This window comes from Bos indicus x Bos taurus, chromosome 15, assembly GCF_003369695.1.
Source record: "Bos indicus x Bos taurus breed Angus x Brahman F1 hybrid chromosome 15, Bos_hybrid_MaternalHap_v2.0, whole genome shotgun sequence".
NCBI classification, from domain to species: Eukaryota; Metazoa; Chordata; class Mammalia; order Artiodactyla; family Bovidae; genus Bos; species Bos indicus x Bos taurus.
In genome coordinates this window covers 75,400,009-75,426,093 of record NC_040090.1, presented here as the reverse complement: position 1 = coordinate 75,426,093, position 26,085 = coordinate 75,400,009, and the positions used below count along the sequence as shown (strand labels likewise).

Here is a 26,085-nt window from a genome sequence, read left to right as displayed (position 1 = left end):
ATGATTAAAAATGTATGAGCATTTTTCTTTGCAATAAATTTTTTATATAAATTGTGATAATTCAGTAAGTCTGTTTTCCAGTGTTGATTTATTGTACTGTTGCTGCTTAGTAGAAGTTGTCAGTAGTAGTAGTAGCAGTTTCAGTGACAGTGGCCATTGGATTCTCCAAGGATGCTTTGGACATGTTTCTTGCAATCTCACAGACTCTGGTGATTTTTCTACTTCCATTGAAGGGAAAAACAAAAATTTTATCACCTCTTCCCCATGTCAGTCTTATAAAATTGGAATTTTATGATATTTATCTTGGTTAATATAATTTTGAATGACATGTATTTGTCATTGGGATATTAACTCCTTGTGAACTGTGAGCTAAAATGGCTTGTGCTGTTTTTGGCTGAAGCATTTGATTACTAATGTGAGACTTTATACATCACTACATTTAAAATGTTTATTTAAAGAATCCTGTGTTCCTTTTTAGAAAAATACAAACACTTCTTGGTCAATTATTACAAACTTCAGGTGAAAGTTAAATTAAGCAACAATTTCAAGTAGTTAGGCAGGCATAAACACTTAATGTACTTTTATATAAGTTGGAGTTGTGCACTCTAAATATATTCCAATATGTAAGTGTTACTCTCCATCCATCGAAGGTGATCTTTCTGAAATGGAAAATAGATATTTGAGTGTCTATTGTGAAAACTAGCAAGAATAATTAAAAATAATCAACTTGTTTATTTAAAACCTCAAGCAACCCAGACACTATCCTGAAATTAATTTAGTAGCTAGTGTTACACAAATTCTAAGAACAGATGAGTTGAAGAAATCCTGTGGGAAAATAACATATGGGGTGCTAAAATATGCTAGGTATCGTGCTTCTGCAAAGCTTTCTATAAATCCAATGTTGGATTTATTGTGTATGACTCATTACAACTCTGTAATGCAAATTAAGATCAAAAAATAACATATGCCTATATGGGCTTTAAATTTTTTCAATCTCACTATTCATTTATGAATAATTTATAGATATCCTGTGACATATTTTCCTAAATATACCATGAAGTAAATTTGGAATTATTATCTCCAAAGACACTTTAGGACTACATGTTTATAAAGTCATTCATTTTAAGACAGCTGCACCCTTGGCAATACTGTGGCCTAAACTATAAAGAAAGCAGTAGACTTTCTTTAATATGTTATTCTCTGAAGCAAAAATTTGCAATTATTCTCATTTAGTTGTTCTCCAGTATCTACCAGGGATTGGTTCCGAGATCCCTCCTCAGATGCAAAAATTTGGGGATGCTTAAGTCCCTTATATAGAAATGGATAATATTTGCATATAATTTACACAATCATCCTGTATACTTTAAATCTTCTCTGGATTAATTGTAATAAATCTAAATGCTATCCAAATACTTGTAAAAACAATGTAAATGCTATTTAAATAATTACCTATACAACAAATTTAATTTTTGCTTTTTGGAACTTTCTAAGATATTTTCCCCCCAATATTTTTGATCCACTGTTTTTGAGTCTGCAGATACAGAATCCACAGATACAGAGAGTTGACTATATTTAGATTTTCTTTCATGATGTTCCTTGATACCAACAACTTGTTCTACAAGCTATTTATTTGAGACCAGGGACATGTCTCACAGTCATGGAAGTGAACAAAAGTTGACAAACATGTATCTGGGGGTCATTAGTTTTATATTTTAACCAAGAGCAAATCAATTGGCCCCTTAGGACTTAGAAAAGAATAAGTATTACTTCCTAAGTGCTTAACTTATTGGGCAATGGCTGAGATATAATGGAGTAAGAACTGTCTTAGTGGTTTCTTGATGATTACTTGCTTATCTGAGGTTTTTTTTTGTTGTTGTTGTTCTACAACTGTAAGAAGATATTTATCACTATGAAATGTACCATTAGAGCCCAGCACAGATTGAAAAAAGACTATTGTCATATGATGACAGTGAACTTGGTGTAATCCCTATGCCACCATGTAATTCATTAGGAGAGATAGAGACAGTGGGCTTTTGCAGAAGCACTTAAATAGAGCAGTCCTGGAGGTTGGATAATTTGTAACAGATGTTCCATATAATGAATGGATTACGGGAGAGTGTCTGCAATGCAGACTATCTCATTCAGTGGGTATGATCGATGCTTCTTATTAGCTTGACTTAACATTCTGTGAACTGAGGTTGTGAGACAAATATGTGAGCTTTGATTTACTGATACACACAGATCAGGTAATAAAATCTCTTTGAAACAGAGATTAGGTATTTCAAATGAAGTTTACTAATACAGTCTTATTTCTTGAGCTGGCACAAAAAATAATTATATGAACCAATAACTGCCTGAACTTGTTTTATGCCATATTTTTCTGTGATTAATGTGCACTAGAATTAACCAAATTAGAACATTGACAAACGAGGAAGCTGACAATTTAGTATAGATGATTAATTTTTGTTAACTTATGTGATTTAGGAAAAAATTCCTTTGTTTGAAATTCTGTACTTTTGACCTAGAATGTTTTAAAAGCTAAGACATAATTCCAGAGGAACTTGAAAACCATTCATACCATTTGTTTTCAATTTAAAAAATCTAAGTACTTATTTCACAAGTACTTCCAAATCTTTTAGTGTCCTCAGTGGTGTTTATAAAGGCTTTTTACTTTAATTTTAATTTTTGCATTGCTTCATTGCCAACTAAAAGTATGCAAAATTCCATGTAAACATTTATATAATGAATATTTATGTTCTTAAAACATTAAAGACTATGATATAAATCAACTTATAATATTTTGGGGGGGTTCATTTCATATGCTATCAAGCTGATTACTTTTAGATAGGCAGATAGTGATGATTGTCACTGGTAGAAAAGCAATAATCTTAGGACCCTATTATAGCTTGATCTACACATCTTTTCTAGAATGAAATATAATTTGTGCATTTAACTTTTTTTTATTCAGGCTTAGCCTCTTGGTGACTTTGTGTAACTGTACTTCAATCTCTTTAGTATTTGTTTCACACATGGGAAATTCTCTTGTATGCTAAGGTAGCTATTGCAGTTTGCTCAAAGATGGAGCCCCCTACAATGGAATCTACAATGCAAAAAAACACACTAATATAAGCAATCCACTTCTGGGAAGTGAGGCAAAGTTTCATCGACTCAGTTAACTGAGTATACTGAGATGGTCCTAATGGTATTTCACAGTTCATACTAATGACAGTAAACCTGCAGAGAACACAGTTATGCCAGGCTTAAAAACATGCTAATTTGGCCCTGAGGAAGGAGAAGCAACCAAAATGCTCCCACTCACCTTTGGAATGCTTATCAAAGTGTAATTGAACAAGATGGACAGAACAATCATAAAGTTATGGGATATTTCATCAGTGGATAATCAGATAGGATTGCCTGTTGGATAAATGTAGACCATTTTCTTGTTTATAGGTACCATGAAGAACAATGATTCATCTTCCTAATCTTAATAATTAGGGAAACATATTCTTCATCTAGTGAAGAATATCAGCAACAGTGTCTTGCATTTTCTGAAAAGCATTCCACCACTTGAAATCTCAATTCATTTTCCTATTAAATCTGCAAATTGGATATATGTCCCCATTTTACAAATGAAGAATCCGGAAGAGGTAAAATGACTTGCCTCCAGTTATCCAGGAGATAAAGAGTTAGATCTAAATCTTGGCCTGGGGTTATTTTTAGACTGCTACAATGTATGGGCTGGGTAACCTGGCTTCTATCACAGCCATTTTAAACAAAATGAGTTATCTTTAAGTTGGGCTATTGAGATTCAGCAAACATTTACAGTGCACCAGCTATAAATTAGTGCAGTGTTAAGTGCACAGTTGCCCAAAGATCTTTTCTCCAAACACAGCACAAGTACAGCAGATCTTTTCCCACTACTTTTTGCACACTTTGAATCTATGCAGTTTTATTTTCTCACAGCAATAATTAACCTTGCAGCTGTCATTTTTATGTCTCAGCTTTTCAATACTTGACCACTTTGACTTCTGTAGAGGTAATTCTCTGCTTTAATAAACTGCTTTTATTGGTAAAAGTAGGAACTATTTTTTCCTTTCCTTCTGAGTTTTTTAGGTACCTCACCAATGATTCGCAAATTTCCAAAGGCAAAATCTACTGATAAACTCAAGCTATAACATAGGAACCCATGTACTCATGACTGCCAATCCTTACATATAATGTATTAAATTAGATTTTCTCCATAAGTACTAAGCAACATGTATTACATAATTTAGTTTAGAAAAAATAGAAAAAATAAAAAAAAAAAACCATCAATTTGAAAGATGTTTTTTAATCAAGAATGAGTGACTTATTCTTTTTTCTTTTTTTACTCATCATCTGGTGTTCAGTTTCATCCCTACTCTTTCACCTCACTTGCTCTAACTCATTAGAGAGCTAATTGCCTTTGTAATTCCAAATTAAGGAGTAGTGAAATGGAAACATTACCTTTGCCAGGTGTTTGGGAGGACAAAATCCAATTTGCAGTAAAAGTTTCTTCCAATCAGTGTTAGCCCTCTGTTCAGGCTGCATGGATTTTGTGTGGATTAATGAAGAATCATTCAGAGTCCAGGCTATATGTTGTATTGTGTTACACAAAATCAAGAAAATAATTAAGAATTGAGTATTCTGGAATATAAATTGAAATAAAGCAAGATTTGGGGATAGAAACTGAAGTGAACTTACCAATTTTGTATTAACTTCTTTGGGGATATGACAAGTCATTGTGCTGACATTCAGCAGAATTTTTGCTTGGAACTTGGATTCCACATGTGGATATCAAAAAAGGGCCATGTAATAATGAATATGCCCTGCAAAACTATTCTGGGCTTCCCCTGAAAACAAATTACTACCCAATACTCAAAAGACATGCTAAAACAATTTATGTAAAATTCATAGAAAACAATACATTCAGGGAAATAAAAAGGTTAGGTTTCAGAAAGTTTAGGTTCAAAAGGTTAGGTTTCCTAAACCAACTGGTGGTTGGTTTAGGCTGTGTCTACATAAAGTATATGAAAAGGAGGTACGATGACATTTCCAAACAATTCAAACAAATGAACAGACATATTAAATGTACTTCCAATATTTCAGCTAAGCAATATTGGTGACCTTAAGGACATCCTTTTGAACATCAAAGACCATTTTTGTTTGTTTGTTTGTTTTGTGTTGTTTTGTCTTCAAGGCTTTTAACATAATTCACCCATAGGTAGATGAACATCAAAGCTTTGAAAGAACAGCAACTGCCAGTGGGTGGAAGGTCAGGCACTTTTTAAAGCAATTGGCTTGGGGCTAGTGCACTGGGATGACCCAGAGGGATGGTATGGGGAGGGAGTTGGAAGCGGGGTTCAGGATTGGGAACACGTGTATACCCGTGGTGGATTCATGTTGATGTATGGCAAAACCAATACAATATTGTAAAGTAATTAGCCTCTAATTAAAATAAATAAATTTATTTATTTATTTAAAAAAAAAGCAATTGGCAATTTTTTCCTTGCTTAATAATTGGAAGAAAGTTTAAAATGAGAGAACAAGGAGAGATCATTTAGAAAGAGGTCTATTATTGACTGATGCTTACTATTCCTAAGGGTATTTGTCTCTGAGGCTAGTTTCCTTATCTGTAAATTGGAACTAAAAATAGTAACCTTCTCATATTGTTTTTATAGGACATTCTAGATATATAAAATGAAATAATTCATAGAGATACTTTAGCACAGTTCTTGGCATATAGGAAGAACTTAACAAATATTAGCTATTTTATCAATAGAGCTTATGATCAGAAAGCAAAATGTGCTGCTCATATATCTGTAATCATACTCTTTGTATTATATTATAAAAAATGTTCCTTCATGTTGGGGACATAAGTTGCTTATGAGTAGCTGTAACAGTGCCTGTTACATATTGTGCATGCGTGCGAAGTCGCTTCAGTCGTGTCCAGTTCTTTGTGACCCTATGGACTGTCACTCCTCTGTCCATGGAATTCTCCCAGGCAAGAATATTGGAGTGGGTTGTCATGCCCCACCTCCAGGGGATCTTCCCGACCTAGGGATGGAACCCTGGTCTTCTGTGTCTCCTGCACTCGCAGGCGGGTTCTTGACCACTTGTGCCACTTGGGAAGCCCTCTGCCACGTAAAGGGCTAAATTTGAGCAACCTGCTTAAAGTCACACACTTAGTAAGAGCTTATGGGGATGTGAAACATTCTGTCTGACTTCAAACCTTACACTGTCCTTAAGATACTGCACAGCTTTGCATACATCATCACTTACCTCTCTCTATCTACTCTGATTTCATTATTACACTGAATTTGCCCTTGCAAAGGTCATCAATTATTTAAAACTGCTCAAACCAGTGGTCTCTATTTGTTCTTGATTTACTTGCATTTGACACTGAGGCCTATTTTCTCCTTCCTGAAATTTCCTTTTCCTGTCCCTAAGGTTTGGTTTTTTTGATCTTCCACTTAGTTGCTCTGTCTGGCAGCTACTTCCCAATCTTCTTGTAGCTTCGTCCTCTTCCTCAACGTCAGAGTTTCTGAAGCTTATGTCTTGAGCTTCTTCTCCTTCTCATTCTTCACATGCTGTCTTTGCAATTTCATTTTCATCTCATCGTGCTGAAATTTACATCTCAGCTCAACCCTATTCTCTCCTGATCTCCGTAGCCACAAATCTATTTACTGACTGGGTATTTCTCTCTGAACAGCCTTATCTTAACTGCTCTTCCTTCACCCCCCAATTCACCTATCTCCTTATCTTCCAGATAAATTGAAAAGCATGATCATTCTTCACTAGGATGGCCACTTAATTTATCATCTAAACCTGGAAAATTTTGAGAGAAAGGACTTCATCAATAATTATGCTGGCTCTCCGAGTTTAACCTGGAACTGCCTTGGTCTAAGCAGACTGTGGTCCCAGCATTACTGGGATTTATCCTGGCCTCCTATTCTCATTTTTGCATAAGGTGAGCCACCAAGTTCTGTAGATCTTGTCTCCTTCCTAGCTGTTTAGTATGTGTGTTTCTTTCCATCTCAATTATCATTGTGTTTTATCAGACCCTTCTTATTTCTTATCAGGATTATTGCCATGGTCTCCCATTTGGTCTCATGCTCCTCTAAAACATCCCCTGCTTTGTCAGAATCATCCTCTTAAAGTGCATATCTAATTACATGCCTTTCCAGTTTTGGTCCTCTAATGACTAACTGTAATCTATGGCATAAAAGGTAAGTTCTTTCCCATGACATCAGAAGGCACTTATAACCAATCCCGCCTCACCACTTATCCTTCTTACACACTAGAACTGTCTCGGCATATAGTAGGTACTCACTAAACAATAAATAAAATCAGTATCTAAAACATAACCCCACATACCAAGAACTTGCTTCAACAAGTTTACTAAGTGAGAAGTAATAGTAAATGTCATTTTTATAATAGGATGGACGCATAAAAAATCATGTAAGATTTGTGGAGCAAAATACACAGTGAATTGTGATTACCTTTCAATTTGTGATTCAGAAACATGTGTGATATAAAACCTATTTGATTAGATTTTTCTTAAAATGGAAGAGTGAAGTCAATGTACTTGTTTCAAAATAGCAAAATGCTCCCCAGAAAGTCCAAGTCAGTTGATGGAAATACCAGTTCCTAAAAGAGAACTTGGCTTCCAGCAGGCACTCAATATTTGTTGAGTGGCTAAATATAAGAAATTTAGTCTCCATCAATTGGTTGTCTATATACAGCGACAATTCACTTGTTCATTTTATGTATAACTGTGGCAAGCATTTGGTCATTTGATCAAATCACTTCAGTCAACTATCATTTCAGTAAACCAAACTAAATGTTGCCCAGAAAATCCACAGTCAAAAATGTTACTTTTGAGTCAGTTGTTAGAGTTCCACAGATTAGCAAGCAACCACATGAAAAGTACAAGAGAAAAAAACTAAGCTGCTATTCAGTGTGTAAGAGAAATTGTATAGGTGTCAATCAAACTAATTAATGTAGAAAATGTCTAAGCAAGTGATTTGTATGCATTAATTATTTAAAAAGCCTTACCCAACACTAGTGACAGTAGTGATCTAAAATTCCCACAATGCTATACAGGATATTCCAATAAGACTTTGCAATGAATTAGATTAGATTTTCTTCTAGATGAGGACATTTTATTTTATATCTCAATTTTAAAGCTTTTTTAAATATTGGAAAAACCAATATATTAACTGAATAATTTCTATTCTGCTCTAAAGTAGAAATCATTGGCAAATTTGTTTAATATTAATATTAACATTAAAATTACACTGAAAGCATTTGTTATTGTTCTTTTGAGCCTCAAATACCAGTACATCATCAAACCCAGCTTTGTTTTTTTGTGATTTATAGCTCTTTTTCTTTTTCCCTGGAGACTCTTTTGATTCCAAGACATTACTCCACCATACGAAGGCTTGTGCAAACTTCAAACCTGTCATTTCATATTAGATTAGTGGTGGAAAAGGAAAACTGCGAACTCTGGATAGCTGTGCCAAACACTTGTGCATTTTATTTATTTATTTTTTTAATTTTATTTTATTTTTAAATTTTACATAATTGTATTAGTTTTGCCAAATATCAAAATGAATCCGCCACAGGTATACATGTGTTCCCCATCCTGAACCCTCCTCCCTCCTCCCTCCCCATACCATCCCTCTGGGTCGTCCCAGTGCACTAGCCCCAAGCATCCAGTATCGTGCATCGAACCTGGACTGGCAACTCGTTTCTTACATGATATTTTACATGTTCACTTGTGCATTTTAAAGCTTGAAAGTTTAGTAGTGGTCAGATGGTAAAATACATTTATATCAATTTAGAATCTACACATTTCAAAAGGGTAGTCCTTTGAGAGATATAAAGACAGAGCACATTAATATTGGTTAATTCTCAAACCTACATGTATAAGAAATATATTCAAGATTTTCACTGAGCTTGAGTTTCCTTTTGTATGTGCACTTGTATCTCTCCAAGGACAAAAGGCAGAAAACTTGAGAATTTTTCTCTCTTGCTGGTGAGGATCACTGAAAAGTATATCTTGGAGACAATCTGGAGAGTATTTAATCAAAGTTTCCAAGTTGGTTTCCATCAGATGGTAACTGGTATCTTTAGATTATTTTCAACTATTTGAAAACAAAACAGATAACACTTCACAACTAGCTAAAATGTAAATCCTCTTTTTTTTTTCTGTTGACTGAGTGACTTCACTTTCACTTTTCACTTTCATGCATTGGAGAAGGAAATGGCAACCCACTCCAGTGTTCTTGCCTGGAGAATCCCAGGGATGGGGGAGCCTGGTGGGCTGCCGTCTATGGGGTCGCACAGAGTCAGACACGACTGAAGCGACTTAGCAGCAGTAGCAGCAGCAGAGTGAAATTATCTGGTCTAGTAACACTGGCTACCTCATGATAAAAGATTTTAGTGAAAATTTAAATAGAAATATAAATTAATGATTACTTCAACATAATGAACAAAATCTTTCAAAACATAAGGCTCTTGAGGTAGAATAATAAAAAATGATCTTTTGTATAAAAAGCTGATGAAACCTCTGAGGAGGCTTTAATATGCTATTTTTATAGATGAGCAAACACATTAAAACAACTTTGTTAAAACTGATCCTCCCCATTGCTGAAGTCCTTTTGCTCCTGTAGCTTGGTACATAATTTAATGCTGTGCCTGGATGACTTCATGGTGTATTACTTGTGCAGTCACACAGGGTCCCTGTCTTAGAAGGTCCCTATACTTGGATTTAATGTTCTGCTGTCACTGTCTTAAGATTCTTGTCAAACTTTTGCATGAAGGTCTCTGCATTTTCATTTTGCACCAGGACCCACAATTTATGAAGTCAGTCCTAACGCTATGCCTATGGATTTTCATAGCATTTCATTATTTCCCCTAAAAGATGTAGGTTATCTAGGGAGCTTCCTTCACTGGTGTTTCTCACCCCATTCCCAAAGGTGGTTCTCACACTAGCGGACAAGAGGATAGAGAGTCGCTTGGTCTCTCACAGAGGGCTGAGATCTTGGCATCTACATCTGTTTCTATTCTGTAGCAGGGCTTGCTACAGAGCAGGTGCCAGATGAATGGGTGAGTGAATAAATAAACAGAAAATTATCAACAAATGCCTGTGACTTATTTAATAGGCACAACAAATTCTTAATAGCTTCTGTTTTGAAATAAAAAGTGACAAGGTTGATCAGCAGAGACTAAAGGTAAAATATTCAAGGAAAAATATTGTAAAGAATAAATGGAGTTGAACTGATGAGATGTTTGAAGCAAGTAAGATTGAAAGACATTCTGAACTCCAGGTTGAATCAAAAGTGATAGACGGAAGGAGGAATGAATAGTTAAAAGCAGTCAGATTTTTCTCAATAAATTGTGTCCTGAAGTAGATTCTTTCTTCTCAAATTCAGTTTAATACAAGTCATAGTTATCTCATAAATTGTATTTCAGGAAATAAAACTTGTCATCCAAGTTTGGGGAAAAGAGGGTATACAGGCAGTGCATTCAGAAAGAACCAAGAGATTGTGGATTGTCTTTGACTATGCCAAGAGTTTCTTGATCTACTGTTTTGCATTAATAACAGAGCAATCTGAATAAAAATTTGCATGAAGAAATGCATTTTTTATTGTTTCATCTGCCTGAGGGCAGAATAGACAGAGCTCAGGCTCGGGTTCCCAGTCAGTTTAGCTAAACACATTTTATTCTTTAAACTGTGATAGTTTCTTACCCTTATATTCTCTTTGGGAAACATATTTCTGACAGTCAGTTTGTAAAATAAAATAACAAAAACTAATACTTCTTTCTCTGTTGTGTTTTATGTTGTGTTTGGTCACCTCTCATAATGTTTGGGGAAGAAGGCAATGGCAACCCACTCCAGTACTCTTGCCTGGAAAAATCCCATGGATGGAGGAGCCTGGTGGGCTGCAGTCCATGGGGTCACTAGGAGTCGAACACCACTGGGCGACATCACTTTCATTTTCATGCACTGGAGAAGGAAATGGCAACCCACTCCAGTGTTCTTGCCTGGAGAATCCCAGGGACGGTGGAGCCTGGTGGGCTGCCATCTATGGGGTCGCACAGAGGCGGACATGACTGAAGTGACTTAGCAGCAGCAGCAGCAGCATAATGCTTGGGAGTATCAGTTCTTTATAAACTGTGTATTCCTGTCAGTGAGGTTATCCCTTAATGCTCTATCTCCTTTACCATGGAGAATATAGTACAGTTTTATCCATCTTTAAAGAGGTTCCCTGTAGCATTATCTAGATTTACTTTCTCTCTTGTTGCTATATCACACTTGAATAAGTGACTTAAATTGTGCACAGATGTCCAGGTGTGGCTTTAATTTCTTTTTATATTCTGGCAAAATAACTTATTTTAAGTTCATTACTTCTATTATGGGTCTCCAAATTATGCATGGTGCTGTTATTAGGCTGGTTCACTGAATATTAAGTATATGAGAGCAAGCAATTTTATGCTTCAGATGATTATTTATGGGAAAATTCAATTTTTGGAGGATGATAATAATGGTGGAATAGAGGTGAATAATAGCACTGACATTCACAAGCAAAATAAAACAACAGTGGAAACAAGCATTTGGGGGAAAGATAGCTTTCAAGCAGTGCGTGAGAAGAGAAGCAGGGAGCAGCTCTAGTCTGGGAAGCTCAGATTCTAAACAAGCATTGATGAGGTCTTGGGGCCACACACCCGAGCCCCAATCTAGTGTGCATGTGGGGCCAGGTGAAGAACTGCAGGATTTGGTGAGATGTGCAAAAGAATTTCATAGACTTTCTCTAATGGGAAAGGAGACAATCTCCTAGGTTATCTAGGAGAATATATACTTTAATCCCCTAAGTCTCCACGGAAATAGAATTACAGAGTTATAAAAACATATTCCTTGCTAGCTAAAAACATTCCACATTCTCTGAGCATACAATGAAGGCATCCTATACGAAGTATGGTGAAATTGTCTTTACCATTCTCATTTTATAACACTCTTGAATAAGTGTGCTTTAAGTATTCTGCTGCTAAAATTGTAATCATCATTAGAAAACCTTCATCTAGAAAGCTTAGCTTTGGTCCTGTCACCTGAACAATAGTTCAGAATGCCCCAAGTTTACAAACCAATGGTTGGAGGAGTGGGAGAAAGAAGAAGACAGGGTAAAACTAGTTTGAGTTTCATTTTACAACATTAAAAGCTGCAATATTCAAGCATCTGAGTTCCTTCAATGACCAGGAAACTTCAGAAAGAAAAAAAGAAAAAAAAACTGAACCTTTACTTCAACTTTTAAATCTGTCTGAGACCAACCAGGCAGAAGAGGCAAGCTATTTTTACTAGTTTTAGAAAAATAATACAAGTATATAATAGAAAATTGGTGACTTAAAACAACTCACTTCAAATGAAAGCTTGAGCTGAATGTTGCATGAATATTCAGACAATAGCAACCTATTTGAAACTGCTATTGAGTATAATTCCAAATTTCTGCATTTTATCATCTCCTAGGCATAAAGCCAAAGGCTAAAAGAACAGAACACAAAAAAGCTGAGCCTGAATTATATTCTAAATGCTGTTGAGTTTAATTTTACTTACAAAGCAGAATGTTACTTTGCCACTTAAATATGCCCCTCACAGCCCTGTAAAAATACCTGGCTTCTTGTTATCAGCCTCTAAATTGTGTTATTCATTTAGAAAGCTCCAATTTTAGGAGCATCATTCTAAATTACTAGGCAAGTGCTACACAATAAATACACATAATCTAAAACAGACTGTAGTGAGAGAAGAAAGCAATTTTCTATAAAATTGACTGCAGTGTGTGGTTTGCCATTCCAAAAGCCTTGTAACTTGAAAGGCATAAAGGAAAAATTTTAGCTAAGTGAAATATCATGAGAGGATGAGCACTTTAAAAAGTTGATGTTTTGTAATAGAGTAATACAGATACACATTCTTCTTATAAATTTGGAGACGAGTTCAAATAACCTTCAGAATAGAAACAAACACATGCAAAAAATGAGCATGCTGCCACTCACCCAGATACACATCTGTTTCAAAACAATGTTTTATCTGGACCAATAGTAGATATAGATGCACTACCCCAAATCAATAAACCTTGGGTGACACATACAACTAAAACAGATGATGAAGCTTACATAGGCCTTGGATTTCCTGCTCAAGATTTTTATAATATTAATGAATTCTTGAAAATTATGATTGGAAAACACTCGAAGTGAGTAAAACAAGTTAATGTAAGATACAAGTTTTTGTTATGGATTGTGTAATTTTTCTTTGCAGAGATCATGCAAGGGGTCTTAGCATGCAGTAGTCACACCAGTCAAATTTGATTTTTTTGAAATCAAAAAGGGAGAGGTGGGATTCTGGTAATGTTCTAGCTCTTGTCTTAAAAAACAACTTCTTGGTATGAATACTTTATGATTTTTTTCTTTGAGCTGTATACCTATACATATATGATTTTTTTTAATTTTTATGCAGATATATTGTATTTCCATAGAAAACAAAAAAGAAAACAAAGAAAAAAGGGGGAAAAAGAGAAAAAGGGCAGAAAGAAAGGAATGAAGGAGGCAGAGAAAGAAAGGGAAAGAGAGAGAGAAAAAGAAAGAAAGGAAGAAAGAAAAAGAGAAAATGCATGCTTAGAGCGGCATTTCCCAAACTGGCAAATAATGTGCTAAAAGAAATTAGCGCTGTAGGCATTTACTTAATTCAAATAAGATATAGCTTCATAGGGTTGTAGAATTTGGCAGGCTTGCTCATAGTTGGAAGCCACTTAACTGTCATTTCTGCACAGAGAGACTGTATGTTGCCATTTTCAGACTTTTTAACAATCCTTGTCACTTAACAATTGCAAATGCCACTATATTAGGCATGCAGTTTTTCTGTTCAGGAAGCCAAATTTAGAGGTTAGTGGAGGGAAAAAATGCCTAGGGGTTCCAGTAGCTTTACATCTGGAAAACCGTATACATACACACAAAATTTTTGTTTCTCTAGTGTTCAAGGGTCTTTGTGACTCAACTGTTGAAAATTTCATTTTGGCATTAAGTTGGGTAAACAACCTAGTAACCACCTAGTATTAAAGGTGTTTGGGAACCTGAAGTTGGATCTGTAGGTTTTGTCTGTGTCTAAGGAGCAAGTTACCATATAATCGTTTCAAAGGCAAAAGGTTAAGCAAGAATGACATATATTGTAAAATCGAAAGTAAAATGCACAGTATTGATGTGCTCAAAGTCCATGCACTTCAATTCCTTTGTATGATAATTTATGGTGATCATGTCTTCAGACTGCACTATTAGCATACTCACCCCTAACAAGAAGTTCTGCCTCATCTGACACACTGTCTGCTGTGGTCTGTACCCTGCAGCCATATCTCCCAGCATGCATCAGAAGGATGTTCCTGATCATTAAATCTGCAGAGGATGCTTGCTGAAAGAGGGATGAAGTGCCAGTTTAAAATGTTGCAAATCTGCCTAGTTCAAGGTGGTTTAAGGGGAACTTTGCATATTCAGTCAAAGGGCCCATTTTTGGCCTTACAATTTATCTGACGACATTTCAGAAGTCAAACATGCCCCACTTCAAGGAACACATGGAAGCTATGTTTTCAACAATTGCTAATACCACATTCGAACATTTAATATTGCATATAATGATTTAGCAGCTACAATATTTAAGAAATATTTACAAACAAATTCATATCTTTAAAAGTTTAGGAAAAATAGTGTACAAAAATTATTGCTTTGCTATTCAGAGACAGACTTATTTTTGTGGCAAGAAAGCAGTATTGAAAGGAATAACAACTCGTGGAATTACGAGACGACAGTAGTTAAAAGATTATTTTGCATGGCTTTATTGAATGGCTTCTTTTGTAGGCAACAGAATGAAGTGGTGCTTAGGTGCAAGAGTGCTGGTCCCAAGCCATATGTTTTCACCCAACAGAGATTGATTTATTCCTTCCACAACCACCACCATCAGGAGTAGGGTCAGCCTGAATCTCTGTTAATCAAAGCAATTAAAAAACATGAAGAAGACACAAAACACCCGATCCTTGTTGGGAGCACAATGATTAGAACATAGTTGAAGAACAGTTGTATCAAGGAAATCAATAAGTACCAAGGAGATTATGTTTTAGTTGTACTAGTTCATGGAATCAGTGATTATCCTATACTTTAGGATGTCGGGTATAATCTTTCATTACTTAATCTTGTCTTTCATTTACTTTAACAGGAAAGATGGATTTCCTGTTTTCATGAAGATCTGGTATTCACAATTCATGAGGTATTCTTTTCAGAGAATGACATAGCAAAACTCCAATATGCTCTTCACTTTCCATGTTGCAATTAAAAACAATCCCTGGAATGAGAGTACATGCATGCAGCTTGAAATGACATCTTCAAAAAACTCAACACTCCTGTTTCATGGGCACTTGAAAGAATGACTAATGCAAGACATGGAGAAGCACCCCCGATTAGGTATCTTTAATTTGTTGATGGAATGGGTGAATTATCTTAAAAAATGATTTGTTTGTCCTTAGAAGGCAGCGTCCTGATGAGTATTTATGAATTTAATTGTTTGCCTTCATTTTGAAATAAACTAATGGACTATATAAAATTCATGAAAGTGAGAGGAATTTCTGAAAATCTGTTGGATTTTTTTTTTTTTTGTCTTAGCATTCATAACAGGGTGAGAAGTTATTGGAAGTTTTTAACCTCTCAAATGATATGTATTTCTTTAAATCAATCAATTAACTGTATATTACGTTTCAGGACATTTCTTTCCAGTATTTCATTTCTGCATTTTTTTTTCCCCTTCCCATTAGTCTTATGATAGGAGCTTCTAAGTGTATTGAAATTTTCTCTTATGAAATAATTGTTAATACATGGTCTGGTTCAGTCATTTACAAGGGAATGCTTCTTGGTAAGAATGCATTAAAATGTCACAATAATTATTTCAAGAAATATGATATTTGTCCAGTGAATGTCCTCCACTATTCTTTTCCTTAGATAAAATTGTTACTCAAATTTCATTTTCTCATGTGTACCAGACTAAGTGCTCATTTCTTTCAAATCTGAAAAGGAAGTTTACACTTAGTAAAACCTTTGATTTCTCTTGGGGAAACAAAAGCAAACTGTAAACATCATAAGCCATACTTAGTCTCACATCTGCATAATATAACACTGTTTATGCATGCTAAGTCACTTCAGTCCTCTTTGTGACTCTAGGGACCGTTGCCTACCAGGCTCCTCTGGCCATGGGATTCTCCAGGCAAGAATACTGGATGGGTTGCTGTGCAACCCCTCCAGGAGGGATCCTCCCAACCCAGAGATCGAACCTGTGTCTCTTCCATCTATCTGCATTGGCAGGTAGGTTCTTTACCACAAGCACCAACTGAAAAGCCCTATAATTCTGTATAAAAGAGTTTAAATATTTTTACCACTTTATATAGCATGGATCCATCTTAGGTGTGAAATATCCTTTTCCCCATGGATTTCTAAGATGCTCTCCTAATAGGTACCCAGTTAAATTAGTCAAGAATAAATGTGCATACCATGGACCTAGAATAGAATCTATGTTTAATGGAAAAGCCAAGGAGAGGTCCAGAAAAGAATAGAGGACTATTCTTCTCAGAAGTAACACTTCTGAAAGACTGCACTTGGAGTTGTTTATTTTATTTTATTTTTTTTACTTGCTTGTTTTTCAATTTCACAAACTGATTGGTGGTAATTTAGCAGTAGAAAAAGTAACGATCATAAGTCATTGTTCAGGCTCATATTTTTGACAAAATTATGCCATAAAATCACATTTCTGTGATTAAGTTAAATTTCCAGATATTTTTCTTTCCAAATAATTGATTTCTTTTTGTCTTGGACAAAAGTCTTGAAACCTTTGTTCTTTTGTTAAATTATAGTGAAAGAAAAGTTTAATGGGATTAAGAAGAGACTGCAGTGAAAATCACAAAGAGGTCCAAAGAATCCAGGAGAGTGAAGTATAGATTATCTTTCTTATCCTGTCCTTTACTTGATTCCTGTAATTAATAGCATACAGTACTCTAGAAACCGGCTGAAGCTCCATCACCATCTATCAAGAATAAAGATCCTATAGCCCATTACTTATGTATTAATGCTAAGACTATGTGAGGAGTTGAAATTGTCTCATTTCAACTCATGGGGCCTATTCCTGCTCTTTTGGATTATTTCTGCATTATATTTTTACAATTCTAAACAGAGAAGATTAAAAGTAAAATGAATGGTGAACACTAAAGCTAAATTACCCTTTCAGGAGATTCACTGATTTTCATGAGAAGTAATGAGAAGAATTCACATGGGAGCCTATTATACCTAATCTCAACCCACAGTATGCAGTTCCTGGGAGAGAACTTCCACAATTTAGTGCACTTTTAATGAAATGGTTACTTAGAGCAGATGTTTGCTTTCTTAAGCTTAAAGCTCATTTTCACTTTTCTCTCTTAGGAGTTACTCTGTCTTATCTTGTTTTCTTTGACACTTGCTTTATACCCTGCCTTTCTCTTTGCTGTTTTCTTTCACTTTATGAACAAATCGCATTACGTGGTGCTTCAAAAGAACTTTCCTTGCAACCAGTGTCGTAACACAACTCTCTAAGCACAGGGCATACCTCAGAGTGGGTGCTCGATAACCATCTGTTGAATGGATGAAAAAGGGGGGATCTTTAAGAAAGGCTCTGTTCACTTTCTGTGGGAGCAGTGGCACTTCTAAGTCATTTGCATCTCTTGGTCACATAAGTTCATTTGAGCAGTTGCTAGATCTCTGTAACTTTTGTTTATGATTCGGAAATAATACAGGAAATGTCATCCTTCCACTCAAGTCCAGTTCGTTATTGGCATTCACCTGGACTAAGTGTCCTGTTCACCCATCATAAGGCTGATAATTAAGACTTCCTAAAAATGGAAGCACGGTTAGCTTCACTGTTCTGAGTGTCTGTTGACTCTTGCTGCCTTAAGGAAAAGTCTAATCTCCTTGTTTCAACAGAAGGCTCCTCAGAGCATGATTCTATTTCCTATGATGAATTCTGTCCTTCTATCACATTAACCTCACATTCCTTCCTATGAAGGAATTCCTGTCATAATTCAGCCTGTTCTGTTACAGAAGCTTGTTCTCCCTTCTTTGCCTGCAAAGATACTTTTAGACACAACTCAAGTGTCTCCTCCTTGTTCAAGCCTTTCTTCATGAGTTCTGCCACTGTTTAGTTTTGCTTCATTAGCACTCTGTTCCTGTCTCTGAACTACCACTTGACATTCTTGGAAGTCACCCCAGAGGTCCTCTGGGCATTCCCAGAACTGAGCTGGGCACTAGGGCAGCCAATGGTCATCAGGTGAGCCAGAGAGTACATGAATGGCTTGCTTCCTTCCTTATCTGTATCTGACAATACTTCCTCGTCCTCTTCTTTTTTCCCTCTTACAGAAATTAGAAGGAAAATAGGAAGAAACTATGGAGGAAGACAGCAGAAAAAGGTGCTGAAAGAGTATATACAGGTTTAGGGATGACACAGAATTGCATGAGTCCCTGATCTGCCACTTATTAAGTTTGAACTTGGAAAAATTGATCTATTGCTCAGAGCTTCTCTCACAGCTTCAATGTGATAATGCAAGTGAAGCTCATAATTGTGTGTTTGGCACACAGTAAATGTTTGATAAATGTTATCTGTTAAAAGACACAATAATGCATTCTTAGCCAAGAGGAATATTTCTTTAACTGGTATTCACTCCTTCAATGAACAGTATATCAACATTCTCCATAGGTTATAGTAAGTTTTCTGGTAAATGCCTGGCTCATTTTAGTTGTATATTATCCTACACCTTTCTCTGTTATAGAAAACCACTGTACTCACAATAAGAAGACCTGAATTCTAATTTTAGTTCAGCATCTTCCTAACCCTGAGACTTTAGGAAAGGCACTTTATTGGAATAATAATAGCTGTACTGTCTCTCATGTTTGAGGGGAATTGAATGAAGCAATGTTCACACATGAACTCTTAGTAAATGCTTCAAAAGTGTAAGGTTACTCAAAAAGCACTTTTTTTCCCAGAATTTAGAAGAATGCTGTACATGTAGTAAGCACCCTGAAAAGGTTTGGGGAATTAATTGTCTGAACAAGAAGATAACTTGAATGTTCTCACAAAAAGTGAATTCATGCTGAATGGCTTAGCCAGAAACCTGCTAGGTATTGGCAGTTTTTGTGGTATCATTTAAGGTTTATATAAATTTCTCAATGTGCTCACATAGGGCACTTCTGGCATCCCCAACCCCCACCAAACAGACTCAGGAACCATTCCTTTCTATAAAACAAAGGAGAATGGCATACAAATTCTATGAGATGTAATTTTAAAAAAGATCTTCTAACACAGAAAACTGGGTATCAGCTAGGAGATATGAATTATTAGATATGATTAATGTTATTGACATAAAATCTTGAATATCTAAAATATTTTCCTGGTAGCAATATTTCTTCTTCCCAGAGGATAATCTGCTAAAAGAACCTTATCACAATAAGGAGATAATATACATATACATTATTATTCTTTTTACAAGTGTTTTATACCTTTATATAATGGGATTTATATTCATGGTGATATGAGTTTAATATATTTTTTAAGAAGTTATTGTGTTAACTCACATGCTTAATTAATTGGACATGTTATCTAAAATAGAAATTTTAGTTGTTCCCAGTGAAGAAAATACTAGACAAAATATTCTTGATGAAAACATTTATGTCCATTATGATAAAATATTAAATGCATCCAACAATGCATTGAAGGGACTTCCCTAGAAGTCCAGTGGTTAGGACTCCATGCAGGGGGGCATGGGTTTGATCCCTGGTTGGGGAACTAAGATCCTGCATACTGGGAGGTGTGGCCCAAGAAAAAAAATGTGCATTGAAGATTAAAAGTAGGCAAAAATGGCTCTACCGTGCCATTTCTAGGACCTTAGTATTTACTTTCAGCATATATTCTAAAAATGTTAAGTATTAAGAAAAGTACATACAGTTTTTCTTGGTAACATAGATTAAAGATGAAAAAATGAGTTGATGACTCACTGATGAACTCAAGATGGTAGGTATCCAAATTGCATTATCTGGTATTATAAACAAAATGTCACAAATTTATAGGATCAGTCTACTATCTTAGTTAAAATGAAGATTGGGAATTATGATCAGCTCAAAGCAAGAAAATACAGGACATAATTACACAATTAAATTTTAGTATAATGAATTTATTTAATAGATGACAGTATTGATTATATTAAGAATACTTAGTGGATGAGAAAATGTCCTGTATATTACATTAGTGTTACTCCTTTCCCCAAGAGGCATATAGGACTAAGGGGTGTGATATTTAACTTGCCAGTGGATGCCAGACTTAAATAGCATATTTGTATCTTGATTCTTGAAAGATGTCTCTTATCTGGTCATATGTACATTGACTTTCTTTCCCCTAGTGGTGAGGGAAAAGGGTATTCCTTTATCTAAGATTAACATAAATGACCAAGGCAAAAGGACTCCATTTGTGTCCTTCTCAAATTTGTATGCTTAAACCTAATCCCCAATGTGATAGTATTTGAAGGTTGGATGTTTTGGAGCTAATTAGAGTATGAGCATGGGTGAAGCTCTCATAAATGGTGTTAGTGCCTTTATAAAAGAGATCTCAGAGAGTGCTCTCACTTTTTCTGCTGTGTAAGGACACAGTAAAAAGATGGCCATTTGTCAATCTGGCCCTCACCAAACACCAAATCTGCCAGTGTCTTGATCTTGAATTTCTCAGTCTCCAAAACTATTAGAAATAAATTTCTGTTGTGTATAAGCCACCCAGACTATGGTGTTCTGTTATTGTAACTTCAATGGACTAATAAAGGATCTAAGTGCATAGTGTCATTTCTATATTTATCTAGTGCTTCTAAACTAAATGAGACATGAAATATATCATATACAATTTATCAGTCAAATGCTTTCTTGATTTACTCTCAACTCCATCCTATTTGTTGCAAAGTTTGTCTTACATGATTACTGAGAATATTTGACTCATAGTTGTTTTAATGTTTATGCAATTATTGCTACTTTATTCAACAGATATTTAATTCTGTGTCCTATGCTAAGCTTTGGGTATACAGATATATATTCTGCCCTTAAGGAATGCTTGCTTTAATACACCTTTGATGGAAAAAATTGCAAGTAGAGAATGTGGAGTAGCTTCCCTTACATCTAGGCTTGGAAGCGACGTAAAGGAGCGATGTGTTATCTGATAGCACAGTACTCAGACTAGTTCCAGAGAGAAATATTTTCTCCTTCCATGAGCATTGACCCTTAGGTTTATAGTAGATTTCAAACCGGCTCTTTATGTCTTCTCTTTGTCCCACCTTCCCTCATATGACATGCCATTGCTAGGTTAATCCTTTTTAAAAACTGATTTTATTTATCATCTCAAACATGTTCCCTGGCTACCTTCACTTATTGTCTACAAGTTAGCCCAGCTTCTTACTCAGCATATGAGGCTTGACACGACCTATCTTGTCTCTCACTCTAGTGGAAAATGTATTCTCTGCATTTTCCTGAAGTGTCTCCCCAGTAACCTGCCAAAGTCTCCAAATTCTGTCTCACAAGTTAAAGCCTTGTTCAAGTCTTATCTCTTTCAGAAAGGCTTGACTGACTAGGAGGACTGGCTATATCATTTGTGGTCTTAGTGTAAATTGAAAATATGAATCTTTGTCAAAAAATTATCCATAATTTCAAAATGCTGACAGGCTTTATACCAAGCACAAGGTCTTTCTCAGTGTGGGGCCCTGGGTGACCACACACACTGCACACCTAGGGAGTTGGTCCTTCTGAACACTCAAGTCCACACTGATCTCCTAGAATATGATGCACGTTCTAGTCAATGATACTCTTTGGAATAAATATCAAGGAAAAAATGCGTTTTTTGTAAATTAAAAAAAAGCACCTTCCTACCTTGATTTCTGTTCCTTCTCTTTTATTCTTTACTAACTTGGTATCTTTTTTTCAATGAATTTTATAATTAGTGAATAAGAACAGTTAGATTACATCCATCTTCTTAAGGCTTGTGTTAAAAAAAAAAAAAAAAACACAGTGATCAACTTTATATTTGTTGTAAGCCTATCCAGACATTGGCATATCATACATTATTCCATCTAAATATTCTTTTCACTTTTTTCCTGCCTCTCCAGTGTTGGCACAAAGCTCACTTAAACACTTGTGTCAACTTCAATCTGGCATATTGGTGAGAAACCAGAAGACATCATTTCATGCTTTGAAGAATGGAGATGGGATCCCCGTGTAAACTTTACAGTCCTAAAGCTGGAAGAGGCCATAGAGGGACTCTCATCCTCACTTTGAAGTTCAGTTTTTAAGTGCCATGGCACACCAGTTTTATTTAAGAGAATTCTAGGCAAGAATGGTACTTAAATTCACATCATTAATGTTATGAGAAAACCTTTACTAGTATGACAGGTCAAGTTTCTCATGCAATCACTTCAGCAATAATATTTTGTAATCTGAATAACACCTGGTCCATGTGTTGGCTCAATGAAGCAACACTGGTAGGTAGAAAGATATTAACAATTATGGCAGGCAATACGTGTTTTTCCTTAGAAGAGTGATTTACACCATTATTAAAGAATGAAATAAACTTTATATTTTTCACTTTTAAATTACCTCTCACTGATGTTACATCAAAATGATACGACTAGTCAGAAAGAATTTTGTTCCCTCTTGAATTAGCTTGCACTTTGTAAATAGTTAATAATGGCATACATGCATATGTGCTCAGTCAACTTAGTCATGTCTGATCCTTTGTGACCCCATGGACTGTGGACCCCACCACGTCCTTCAGTCCATGAGGTTTTTCAAGCAAGCCTACTGGAGTGGAGTGGGTTGCCATTTCCTCCTCAAGGGGATCTTCCCAACCCAGGGATCAAACTCTCATCACTTGCATCTTCTGTATTAGCAACTGGATTATTTACCAATGAGCCACCTGGCATGACCATGAGGAAAGTTCTAGAATTATAACATTTTACAATAGCTACACATTTTATTTTATGAGGGCTCATAACATTATGCACATTTATACATTTGTTAATTCATTCATGTATCGATCATTTGTTAGACTATTTTTGTCTAAACAGGACATTGAAAATACTTGGCACCTTTGATGTTATGCCCTTGTCCTTTGCTCATAGAAAATACAGCTGAGCTTGGACCCAACTGATGGACTCAACACAGTGCTTCAGTTGACTGGAGATGGTTACAAGAGACAAAATCTGTCATATCTGATATGCACATTCCATAAGATAAAAGATAAATTATGACTTTGAGAAACTGACAATGCAATTTGTGAGGCAGGCAACTAGCTATAATGCAGTATGATGTGTTAAAATAGATAAAAGGACAAAAACACTATTTCGGGGATAATTGATTTTAATGTGTAAAGAAAAATAAGAAATCATATGGTTCAGCTAAGCCCTATAGCGTTTGAAAAGATGGGGCTGAAGAGTGCAGATGACTTGTTCAAGGGTTAAATGTGGAGGCTGGAGTAGATCCTTGGGCACTGACTCTCAGTTGAGTGCTGTTTCCATTCTACTATTGTGCCTATGAAACCAGTCCCTGTTCCACTTAAACTTGCAGGTAATTTGATTCACTTGTACTAACTGAAGCAGAGTTTGGCAAAAGTACCAAAATAAAATTAGTTCATTACATGGTAACAACCACAAAACTATTATTAGAAATTAATTCTCAAACCCTAGAATGATTTTGAGAGCTCATGCTGTTATGGTTGTTCTTTATCCATCATATCCAGACATGAATGGTGCAACTTCCTCTGAAATGCCAGGGTCACCTTTCTGATAACATATGACCCATTAGCCTCATTTGCTCACGCTGTCATTCAACCTTTCTGGGACTTTTAATCCAGCATTGAGAGAATTTTCTGTGTGTGACCTACAAATGACATGTTTTCTTTTAGCCATGTGTAATTTTTAATGATACAATTTTAATTGAAGAAGAATTAACCAAGTTTGTCTTCCTAACCTAATTGCATAATTTACAGGGAGCAATATTTTACTAATATTTCAATGTGCCTGTTCCCTTTCTACTACTGTCATATTTATCTTTGAAGTTAACACTGTTTTGTTATACCATCATATAAAGGCTTCCGGGATGAATTGTGTTTTATTTTGCTACTGATTTTTACATTGAAGGATAGTCAGTGTCTACGCACAAGTCTAGTTCCATTCTGGCTATGGGAACAGTGCTCAGACACTCTTTTAGAAGATTTCTATTTCTTTCCTGAAATCACAGAGCATAGGCAGGCAGAATATTATTATTGATCTGAAATTGTCATAAGGTCTCAAAGTGTTAGGAATGTGATAGACCATTCTGTGTTTCATTGATTTTTGCACAGAACTTTACAAATGGGTCTGGAATGAGGCCAGTTCATTCGTGTGCCTCTATTTTACTTAGGACTCTTAGATCCCAGCAATTTATCACCCTGGGTCTCTGGCATCATGCGGGAAGTGTGACAGTGTGAGGTGCTCAGTCATGTCCGACTCTTTGTGACCCCATGGACTGTAGCCCGCAGGCTCCTCTGTCCGTGGACTTCTACAGGCAAGAATGCTGGAGTGGATCCAGGATCCCTTCTCCAAGGAATCTTCCCAACCCAGGGTCTGAACTCAGGTCTCCAGCATTGCAGGCAGATTCTTTATCATTTGAGCTACCAGAGAAACCCATCGTGAGGGAAGGGGGAAGGCTAATACTGAATGTAGAAGACTAAATGAGAAGAGACCACCTGCTCTGTTCTACAGTTTATCTTTCTATCCTTCCCTTGCCATTGGTAAATAACTCATTTGTAATTGCCCTAATTTTCCTTCTATGACATCAGTTTTATCCCTGTCTTTTGATCCCAAATCTCTCTAAAGTATAATACCTCCTAATAATTGGAATGGAGCTTTACTGCTTCATATGAGTTAAATTTAATATCTTCAGATTCTCTTAACTTCTGCCCTTCTAGTATTATTCTTTCCCATTATTTATCCCTTCCCCATCCATCAAAGTGGCTGAAAAATGCACTATGAATTATTTAAAATTTGTTCCAAGAGCCAACTGTGAAACATACTCCATGTTATTACGGCTAAAAATGACACTATATTACAGTGAATATTTCATAATCTGTTTCATACTACATTGGCTGCTGTGCTTTATGGGGCCACTACTTGCATATACTATGGCTCAAAGTATCTATTAGGCTTAGGATTTGGGCTCTTTGCTGTGGTAGATTGAGGATGTCCATTTGTATTTTTTAACTGATTCTATTAAGAGGTGAAGTCTAATTCCCTGTTTCTTAAATCTGGACTGGCCTTGGTAACTTTTTGACTAATAGAATATGACAGAAATGATGTATTGAAAATTTGTGGCTAGATCATAAGAAGAAGTGAAATGTCTTCCTAGACTTCCTGAAACATTTGTTCTGGGGGAAGCCAGAGGCCTTTTAAAAAGTTGGACTATCCTGAGGTTGTCATAAAAAAAGATCAAACTATTTATGTGGAGACATGCCATGCAGAAAGAGAAAAGTCCAGATATGCCCCATTTTAAAACCATGTTAGCCCAGCCACCAGATTTGTGGGTAAATAAACTATCTGTGACTTTCTAGCCCTGGCAGAAGCACAGAAAAAACTGTGGGATCCATCTCCTTCTAGGACTGAGGCTCTGATCTATCTCCAGCTATTTGGCTACAATGGCTGAAGGCCCAGCCATTGTGCAATAGGTTAAAAACACCCTCAGCATTACCTGCCTGATTTAATGACCCACAAAATTGTAAGCATAGCCAGATAGTTGTCATTTTACAACACTAGGTTGAGGGGTGGCTTGTGGTACAGCAGTAAGTAACTATAAAATAACTGGGTACCTGGAGGTAGGGTGCCACTGTAACTGATGTCTAAACATGCAACATGGGCTTGGGTTGCAGTGCAGAGCCTTGGAAGGCTGTGAGGACGTTGCTAC

The 26,085-nt window shown here is 35.9% G+C and overlaps 1 protein-coding gene across 4 annotated transcripts in view; it reads right to left on the bottom strand.

The window, feature by feature from the left end:
• The window catches only part of CNTN5 (contactin 5), a 1,679,852-nt gene that overhangs the window by 132,673 nt on the left and 1,521,094 nt on the right, over positions 1-26,085 (bottom strand). For all 4 annotated transcript variants that reach the window (XM_027563907.1, XM_027563903.1, XM_027563906.1 and 1 more), the window contains one exon: positions 14,356-14,476. In XM_027563907.1, the coding sequence (XP_027419708.1) occupies positions 14,356-14,476 (121 nt within the window). The remainder of the gene's footprint in view (positions 1-14,355; positions 14,477-26,085) is intronic.